The 10238-nt window shown below is 41.8% G+C and overlaps 1 protein-coding gene across 1 annotated transcript in view; it reads left to right on the top strand.

The window, feature by feature from the left end:
* Nucleotides 1–2232: 2232 nt before the first annotated feature.
* Nucleotides 2233–10238, top strand: part of nap1l4a (nucleosome assembly protein 1-like 4a) — a gene marked incomplete in the record, with an annotated part of 8780 nt that continues 774 nt past the window's right edge. Inside the window, 13 exon segments of the mRNA XM_036212606.1 lie at nucleotides 2233–2369; nucleotides 3367–3439; nucleotides 3672–3816; nucleotides 5306–5392; nucleotides 6143–6277; nucleotides 7570–7641; nucleotides 7724–7863; nucleotides 7961–8106; nucleotides 8618–8637; nucleotides 8716–8835; nucleotides 8911–8946; nucleotides 9017–9070; nucleotides 9977–10228. Coding sequence (XP_036068499.1) covers nucleotides 3384–3439; nucleotides 3672–3816; nucleotides 5306–5392; nucleotides 6143–6277; nucleotides 7570–7641; nucleotides 7724–7863; nucleotides 7961–8106; nucleotides 8618–8637; nucleotides 8716–8835; nucleotides 8911–8946; nucleotides 9017–9070; nucleotides 9977–10015 — 1050 coding nt within the window.

The following is a 10238-nucleotide window of genomic DNA, read 5'->3' as shown; positions in this document are numbered from 1 at the left end:
CATGTAAATAAATATATAAATAAATGCTGATTTTGTCACACAAAGCATGGAGGGATGAAGCCCTCTTGTGGTCTAGACCTGATGTGGAGAAGACTTCATCATCCACATTCACACTGTTAAGCAGAATCCTTAGTGTTCCTTCAAGAATCATGAATTAACTTTAAAAATGTAATGAAAGACCGCATCGACATGTAGTACAAATATTCATGAAGGAAGCTCCTCAGAAAAGCTTGATGAGGGCACAGAAAGAAGGGCAGAAGACAAAAGAGATGTTCAGTTTTACAAATTGTTATTAACAAATAATAACGCTGTGAAAGTTGATGCAATAATGTATGAGATTAGTTGAAATAAAATTAACGCATTAATATTTATGAACGCTCTCAGGCGTCCTGACGTGCAATCAACCAATCAGGAACTCATCTTTGGACATGTGACACGTTCAGTGACTTGTTCAGCTTCACCGACCCCAGGAGGCTGGCGGGTAGAGACAGAGAAGCACCTATGGCATTGGGAAGGCATCCTGCTCGGGTCTCCTGAACTTTATTACATTTTCTTATTGCCACAGAGACAATAAAAAAATAATAAAAAGACTTATAATTTTATTTTTGTTTTGTTTTTTCCCGTCTCGGGTTAATGTGGGACAGTAAGGCTCCAAACTGGGTCATAGGTGGACTTATCATTAGGCAAAGACAGGCAATTGCCTACCTGAACGCTTAATAAGTTCTATGATAAATGTTACGCCCATCATCATCATGAAAACACCCCAAGCACTGAAATGGCTTAAGAATGATAACATAAGTGTTTCATGCTCCTGGTTAACAAATCAGCACATTCAATGAATTTTGTTTTTTTCTGGTAAAAATGATGTACATGAAACACATTTAACATCTAAGTGTTTTAAATGCTTTTCAAAACATTTGGATTACTGACATTTATGCCATCTAAAAGTGGACCAGTAACAAAGTTATTAGGCGTTTCACCCAAAGTAAGGATTAAAAATAAAAATGATACAATCGCTTCAGAGGGCCCCATGTTATTGTTCGCCTGGGGCCCCCAAACTGCTATGTCCGCCACTGAACTGGGTCAGAGATACAGAAACATCCGGCTGTCATTCAGATGCAGGAGTGGACCAGGAGAATGTCTGAATGATTGGATGAACCCAAAGATGAGACGTGATTACAGATGTTTTTGCAGAGCTTTTTTAGCTAATTCAGATCTCTAAACATCCCCTATGTAAGAGAGACATACACAGATATACGAGATATACCGCTCCATGTGTTGATCAGACTAAAAACATCTGCTGGTAGCTCCTCCCACACGCGGCTGCAGCATCAAGCTTGTCAAGCCATTTTTGGACAGACGTCGAGCAGCTAATTAGCATCGTATGAAGATGCGTTCCTGTTGCTTTCCTTCTTAGAAATGACATTTTTAATTAAAACCAATTAGCCACATTTCTTCCGTCACTCAGCAGTCTCTAAGACACTGCAGAGAAAAATGATAAAACCCCAACAGGACATGCACTCCATGAAGATCAACAGATCTCTTTTTTTTTATTGTCAAAATTTAGCACATACAGAGAATCATATGAAACACTCCAAATAATGAGCCTATTCTGAGAATTACAGAATAATGAATTTGAACTTGACTGGGGGTGACAAAAGACAGAGAAAAGAAAGGAAAATAAATAAATAAATTAATTAATTAATTAAATTAAGATGCCAAACAAGACCAGGCTTCGACTGTCCTAACAGCTTTTCTATTTGTATAGGATTCAATATTTTCTTTCTGAAAAACATAAAACACTGCTTTTTGTTAGCATATTTAGATTTATGTGTGCAATATTTAGCCATAATTTTCAAAAAAATTAAGCAAATTATTTTTTTCAGAATTAACCTATTCTTGCACAAAATAACCAAAAACAACGTATTCATAAAATACCTTAGAATTTTAACATAGGTGTGTTGTTATAAAGCTTGTTGAGTATTTCCAAAATGTGCACGTGGATGTACAAAACCGGAAAACATGAGGGCACAGTTTCAGACGACGCATGGCAAAAGAACAAAATCAATACATACTTTAAACTTTGTAAAAAAAAAAAAATGAAAAAAAGAAATATTGCTTTGTGGGGTAACATTTATGAATCATTTTGAGGGAGATTTCCTTGATATTATTAGAAACAATACATGTATGGGGCAGGAGACAAACGGATTTGACAGATCAGATTTTGACCAATTTTATTACAGTCCTTGAACGCATCTTCCCATCAGCTGTCCAATCAGATAGCAGAACGCCGGAGCGCGTGTGTTTCTCGCGCGAGGAGGTAGACGCGTGAACGAAGCGACTAGTTGAAAATTTCTGCTCGTGTCGAGGTGAGACTAAAGCTGTTAGCGCAAAAATATTCCTGAAATCGCGCGTTGGCGCAGCTGTTGCGGCAACATCGGTTAATTCAACGACTTCTCTAACACACAGGCGATCCTCCGCCGTGACGTCATTCTCCTGCTTTTAACAAACCAGATGCTAACGGCGGCTAGCGATTAGCTTCGCACGGCGGCCGACTATAAAGCGACGTAGCTGTTAGCTTTTAGCACGCCGGCTGTGACGTTCGCCGCGGTTGTTGTTTATCTTTTATTATTCAGCGCCTGTCACGTCAAAGTTCATCCACGTGACATGGTTTCGTTTTGTTCTCTGTGCTGCTAACTGTTAGCATCACGCTAACAAGCTCCTAAGTCCGGCGAACCGCTGTCAGATATGAAGCTCCGCCCTCCGCAGTTGGGAACCCGATAATGGCAGTGGTTGTTGTGGGTGTGGGTTCGGGTCCGGTCGTCCCTGTCCCGAAAGCTTTGTTTTGTGCTCGTAGATTTAAGCTAGCTGCTGCCCGGGCCGTGTGAGTGCGTCACCGGCCTGTGCTGCTGGGAAGTGTCGGCTTCAGGGACGCCCGGTTTCAGTCAGAGCTTCATTTTATGACCGTTTCCAGTCCTGATTATTCAGCTAACATCACTAATAAATCTGTTTGTTATCAGTTCACGTGTGGATGACAACATGGGGAACATACATGGTTAAAGAAAAGCACAACAACAACTTGTATTTTATTGGATTTTAAAATCTGAATAAAGGATCTTTAAAATGTTAGATGTTGGAGGGGTTTCTTTTTTTATCTTGTGTTTTCCTGGCTCCCTCTGGAACCAGGAAAGCATCTCTGGTAGAAACTAGAGTCGTTTCTGCTGCAGCTCACAGGTGGACGGACTGTTGTTTTTTTTTCCTGCAGGTTATTGTTGAGCTTCATGAACGCTGGTGTGTTTACAGCTGCAGGAATTTCTCTGAACTGCTAAATTTCAATTATTGTTCTGTTTCTTTGATGCTCGGCAGGTGAAGAGGAACAGGAAATGCCAAATCCAGGTGGACAGATGGACAAACCTCCAGCCCCTCACACCATGGAAATGTACTTTACCATTCCTATAAATGTTGATATTTATGTATTTTTTAACAATGAGCATAATGACTCTAAGCGTGTATTAAAAAAAAGCAGTTCTAACATGTAGATTGACATATACACATGTCTGAAACGTCCACTGTCCATAAACATCAAGTGTCCATGGTTTTTGTTGGACTTCAAAACCTCATTGTGACATTAAAGCAGGTATAAATAGAGCATTGTTTGTGTTTGCATGCAGCATACTCCCCAAAGCGGTGAGGAGGCGCATAAACGCCCTGAGGAAGCTGCAGGTACAGTGCGCTCACATAGAGGCCAAATTCTACGAAGAGGTCCACGAGTTGGAGCGGAAGTACGCAGCTCTCTACCAGCCGCTGTTTGACAAGGTAAACAAGATGAGAGAATCAGAAACTCATTTCTAAATCTGATTCTCACACTTTCTAAGGACTAGTAGCATCAGGTGCTTTTATCCAGCTGTAGAAAATTACTTCACATTCTAACCCAAAAGGGATACTAGTGCGGCCACAAGCGATTATTGTAATAATCGACTAATCCCCGATTATTTTTTCCAATTAGTTGACAAATCGGGTCATGCGCAAACTGGATGTACAACACATCTTAACCATCAATAATAGCTTTAACCTTGAAGTGTTGAAGCTATATGCTAACTAAAAACAAAGACGATAGTTTATTAAACCTTTAATGAATCATGCAACTTCTTTCCTTTATTAGTTTCTGGTCGACATAGTCGTGACTATTTGTGGCAGCCCAAATCTTAATCTTAAGCGTTATAGTTATAAAGATATAGGGTGTAGGGCTGTCACCAAAAAAAACCTGGGTTCAATCCCCAGGGCGTGCATTGAGCTTATCCAGATTGGGTCCCTGGGCAAGACGCGCTGCCTAATCGAATACAGGGTTATGACAGGAAGAGCATCCGGCGTAAAAACTCTACCAATCACTGATGTAAAGCACTGGGTTTTACTGTGGCGACCCCAAATGGGATAAGCCGAAAGGTGAACAACAATCTGTGATAATGCTCGTAATGCTGTGAGGTGAATTTGGCTGCTGAAGATGTTAATGCTGATAGCTGAAGATGCTGAAATTGATGGCTAAAAACGCTGAAGTTAATAGCTGATAGCCAGCTAAAATATTGGTTAACTGCCAAATTATCTTGAAAAACTGAAAAAAAAGTTAGCTAAGTCAGCTGAAATATTAGTTAAACTCCAAAATAGCCCCCCAAAAAAGCCTAAATTAGCCAAAACAGCTAGCATGTAGCTAAATATTAGCTAAATTCCAAAACAGTCCAAAAATAAAGGCCAAAATAGTCCAGAAAGCTAGCATAAAGCCATTATAACTTTCAACTTCACTACACTCCGACTCCATATAATATAAAGTAACGACTAATCCACTATTAAATTAGTCATCCACTATTCTAATTGTAAGGCAAGGCAAGTTTATTTGTATAGCAGATTTCATGTACAGAGACAATTCAAAGTGCTTTACATAAAACATTAAAAGAAACAATCAAAAGAAATAGTAAAAATGTGATCATTAAAATAGAATTAAAAGAAAGTAAAAAGATTTGTCGACTAATCACGGCAGCTCTAAGAGATACAGATTGAAGACTGGATCAGTCAGAACTTCATGCTGATTTAGCCAACCTAACCCTTTAGTTTGGTGAACAGTAAAGCGGGGCTACTGGAGCGACAGCTGCAGTCCTCCCGCACCTGTCTGAACATGTTCAGGTCACGTGTGTTGCTGTCATTTGCTGTTAAAACAAGTGGCGGCCTTAAAGAGTTCCACCCGCTCAGATTACTCGTCTAAATCGAGACCTTCGATTTTTGAGATTTGTCTGACATTGGATGTTCTCCACAGAGACGAGACGTGGTCTCAGGAGCGGTGGAGCCCACAGACGAGGAGTGCGAGTGGCAAAGTGACCGGGAGGAGGAGGAGGAGCTTGCTGTGAGTACATCTGCAGAACAAGATCAGACGGATCCTGCCTAAGAACCTCTTTTCTTTCACTCATTTCGGCATCAGAGTGGAGGAACTGGATTTGAGGCCTTTTGAGAAAGAATCAAGTTACTGATGCGTCATCATTGCATCATTATTGGTTTTGTCCTCTGGGATTCTGATGGAACAGTTGTTTGAAACCAGCTCTGAACCTAACAGAAGAACTAAGGAGGAAGAAAAGCGTCTGATCCTCCTCAGCCTGTATCTTCTATACTCCTCCTGCACCCAGCATGCATTTCAAAGCCTCTTCATGGTTCTTGCTGCTCCAGACTTGTTTCTCACATGGAGCTTACAGCGTCTCCTCCCTTTGGTTCTCCTTCCTCTCTGTGGAAAGTCTGTTTGCGTTCACACTGAAGTGAACCGTACCAGAGTTCATCTGCAGGAGAACAGAGACTCGTGTTCTTAGGAGGACCCGAGTTCTCCTGTTTGCTTTCATCCTGTATTCTTGCTTTAGCTTCATTGATAATCTGGGCAGATGTTTTGTCTAACAGATAGTCCTTCAAAGCCTCTCTCTGAATTATTTTTGCAAATAAGTGTTGGCACATTTTTAAGAAAAAGTAAAATGAAATCCCATAATTATCACTGATAAGGATGATGAGTTCCTTTAAATATACGTTTCTTTAAAAGTCTATGATGTGAATTTACTCTGAATAAAGTGTAAATATCAAACAGACCTGACAGTTCCTCTGCTTTGGTCTCTAGGAGGAGCTGAAGGAAAAAGCTTCCCTTGAAGAAGCAAAGAAGGAGGAAGCCACGGCAGAAACAAATCCCAAGGGAATCCCGGAGTTTTGGCTCGCAATTTTCAAGAGCGTTGACATGCTCAGTGACATGTTACAGGTAAATAGTGACATGTTGCAGGTAAATAGTGACATGTTACAGGTAAATAGACATAAATAGTGACATGTTACAGGTAAATAGTAAAATGTTACAGGTGAATAGACATAAATAGTGACATGTTACAGGTAAATAGACATAAATAGTGGCATGTTACAGGTAAATAGTAAAAAATGTTACAGGTGAATAGACATAAATAGTGACATGTTACAGGTGAATAGACATAAATAGTGACATGTTACAGGTAAATAGACATAAATAGTGACATGTTACAGGTAAATAGACATAAATAGTGACATGTTACAGGTAAATAGTGACATGTTACAGGTGAATAGTGACATGTTGCAGGTAAATAGACATAAATAGTGACATGCTACAGGTAAATAGTAACATGTTACAGGTGAATAGACATAAATAGTGACATGTTACAGGTGAATAGTGACATGTTACAGGTAAATAGACATAAATAGTGACATGGTACAGGTGAATAGACATAAATAGTGACATGTTACAGGTGAATAGTGACATGTTACAGGCAAATAGACATAAATATTGACATGTTACAGGTGAATAGTGACATGTTACAGGTAATAGACATAAATAGTGACACGTTACAGGTAAATAGTAACATGTTACAGGTAAAGTGACAAATAGTGACATGTTTCAGGTGAATAGTGACATGTTACAGGTAAATAGACATAAATAGTGACATGATACAGGTGAATAGTGACATGTTACAGGTGAATAGACATAAATAGTGACATGTTACAGGTAAATAGTGACATGTTACAGGTGAATAGTGACATGTTACAGGTAAATAGACATAAATAGTGACATGTTACAGGTAAATAGTGACATGTTACAGGTGAATAGACATAAATAGTGACATGTTACAGGTGAATAGTGACATGTTACAGGTAAATAGTGACATGTTACAGGTAAATGGTGACATGTTACAGGTGAATAGTGATATGTTACAGGTGAATAGTGACATGTTACAGGTAAATAGTGACATGTTACAGGTAAATAGACATAAATAGTGACATGTTACAGGTGAATAGACATAAATAGTGACATGTTACAAGTAAATAGTGACATGTTACAGGTGAATAGTGACATGTTACAGGTAAATAGACATAAATAGTGACATGTTACAGGTGAATAGACATACTTTTTTGTAAATAGACATAGTGACATGTTACAGGTAAATAAACAGAAATAGTGACTGATAAGTCTGAACTATTTGCCCACACCCCCCCCCCCTCACAGTCCTTCAATCTTTGCCCTCTTGTTAGGAACACGACGAGCCCATCCTGAGACACCTGAAGGACATCCAGGTCAAGTTTTCTGAGCCAGGGCAGCCAATGGTCGGTGTCTTTTTGCAGCTTCACCAATGCGGTCATTGCAGCTGTTCCACTGTCTCCTTATAACTGGAACGTTCTCCCACAGAGTTTCACGTTAGAGTTCCACTTTGAGCCCAATGGATACTTCAACAATGCAGTCCTCACAAAAGTCTACAAGATGAAATCCGAGCCTGATGCGTCAGACCCCTTCTCCTTTGAAGGTCCAGAGATCATTGACTGTGAAGGGTGAGAGGACAATGTTTAAAGTCACATGGGATTAAAATAGTCTTTGTTACTCATTCAAAGTGCGCCTCCATCCCGGTTTCCTCACCTGTCTCTGCAGGTGTCAGATCGACTGGCACAAAGGGAAGGACGTGACGGTGAAAATCATCAAGAAGAAGCAGAAGCATAAAGGCCGCGGCACCATTCGCACCGTCACCAAACAAATCGCCAACGATTCCTTCTTTAACTTCTTTAACCCCATCAAAGGTAAGCCCGGGTAGTCTCCTTGTTTCAGAGTCTCATCTCGGGAAAATGGTTCCAGGGAAACAGAAGACCTGTTAATCACTGAAGCACAGATCCACCAGCAGGGGGCAGCAGAGTCACGTGTGTCTGCCATTCAAGTTTTATTTGTCTGAGATTCTATTTCCATTTCAAGCTGAGAACCACAGCTTATGGCATCAGAAGATTCAGTTTCTTCTTCTTTTTGAAAAAAAACGTCTTGAAATTAGACTCTGCCTTTTTTTTGGTGTTGGGGGGTTTTGTTCTTTAGGGGAGATCTCCACCTAAAGGTTTATGTTGTCAGATTTGGTCATCAGCTGCGGTTTAGATCCTGATCTCCTCAGATCTGCTCAGATTTCAGAGGTTGGTTCTGGAGGATGACGGGTAGCGGTTTTGGTTCTGGGGGAGGTGTTGCTCGTGAACATGCGGCGGTTCTCGTTCTGTGAATGCACCCAGGACCCGTTTGTTCTGAGACTGAATTGTTTCTTTTGTCTTCCAGCTCCACCAAACGAAGAGCTGGTCAGTAGATGTTCAGTTGATCTTGATGATAACCGAACTTTGGCTGCAACTTCTTCCTAATCGGGTTTCGTTTTCCAGGACGAGGACTCTGAGTTAACTTTAGCCACAGACTTCGAAATCGGTCATTTCTTCCGCGAGAGAATAGTTCCCAGAGCCGTCCTGTACTTCACCGGAGAAGCTCTGGAGGACGACGAGAGTGTGAGTGCTCTTCATCACCGGAAGTTCCCCTGCAGCAGAGTGGAATCCTCACCAATGTGCCGCTTTGTTTTGCAGTTTGAAGAGGAGGAGCTGGAAGAAGGAGACGAAGAGGTTAGTGAGCAGCTGATGACTAACCTGAAGGTCAGAACTTCAGCCGCTCACGGTGCTCTCTGTCCTCTAGGAACAAGAGGAAGAAGCAGATGAAGATGATGATGAGGGAGACTTGGACCCCAAGGTGAGCTATGGAACAAAGCAGAGGCGTCAGAGGCGTTGATATATATTACTGGATTGGCCCTAGATTTAACCTCTGAGGCTCTTAAAGTAGCTACATGCTACTTTGCCAGCACAGTAACCATTTTACATGTTGCCAACATGAATTTCAATCAGTTTTTGTGCTGGTTGAACGTGAATACGTGTGAATAACATCAGCCGTGTTTTAAAACATCAAACATTCATAAAAATATACATTGATTAATTAAACTAGCATGCTACTCGCGCGTTGCTAGCTCTCACTTTAGCACAAACGGTTCCTCTCGATCAGATTCTTTTGTTTTCTTTCCCCTTTTGTGGTTCTTTGTGTACTTGTTCGGACCTAATCCAGTCTTCACTCATTCGATGTGTAGTAATGCCACACGTCTGTCACGCCGTATGTCACCTGATCTCCACTCCAGTAATATACATCAATGGTCCGATGAGTCGTGTCCTCCATAAACCTCCTGTTGGAGGGTTTAAATGTTCGCTCGCCGGCGTGTGATTGGCTGCTGCCATGATATAATGCTGTGTCCATGTTGGTTTCTGAGTGATGATTAAACTTGTTCATGCTGTTGTCTCTCCCTCCCCCGGACCCCCCCCATTACAGGCCTAATCAATCATTCTCCTTCCATGCGTTTGTAGGTAAGGGAGAAGATAGACCTGCTTTCAGAGGCTTTAGTTTACGACCAGTCTGTCTTCTTCACTTCATGTCCCCCGTAGCTCCAACTACCCCCCCCCCCCAAGGCTTATGCTGCCTGGGCCTCGTCCCGTCTGCTAACCCCTCCTCCCCCGGTGTGTCCGATCCAAGCTCCTCCTCCTGCTGCTTCTGCTCTGTGGGCTCCTCCTGGAGGAGCCGCCCTCACCGCTCTTCTCCGTGTGTCCTCCACAGAAGGAGCAGCCTCAGCCCGCCGAATGCCAACAACAGTAACCGCAGCCACCCGGGAGGCGGAGTCCTGCCGTCCATCAAGTCCATGTTAGCCAATCCACGGACCTCCTGCCCTAACAGGCTCCGCCCCTTCATCTGAATGCAATAGGACGCTAAGCAGACGGCGTTTTTTCTGTGCATGACTTCTTTCTCCTCCGTCGTTTTTATTTTCCGTCACTGAAACTCCGGGCAGGAATTGACTTGACCCCCCCCCCCCCCCCCCCCC

This window comes from Oryzias melastigma, linkage group LG6 (assembly GCF_002922805.2).
Source record: "Oryzias melastigma strain HK-1 linkage group LG6, ASM292280v2, whole genome shotgun sequence".
In the NCBI taxonomy this organism is placed as follows: Eukaryota; Metazoa; Chordata; class Actinopteri; order Beloniformes; family Adrianichthyidae; genus Oryzias; species Oryzias melastigma.
This window is presented reverse-complemented; position numbering and strand designations above follow the sequence as displayed.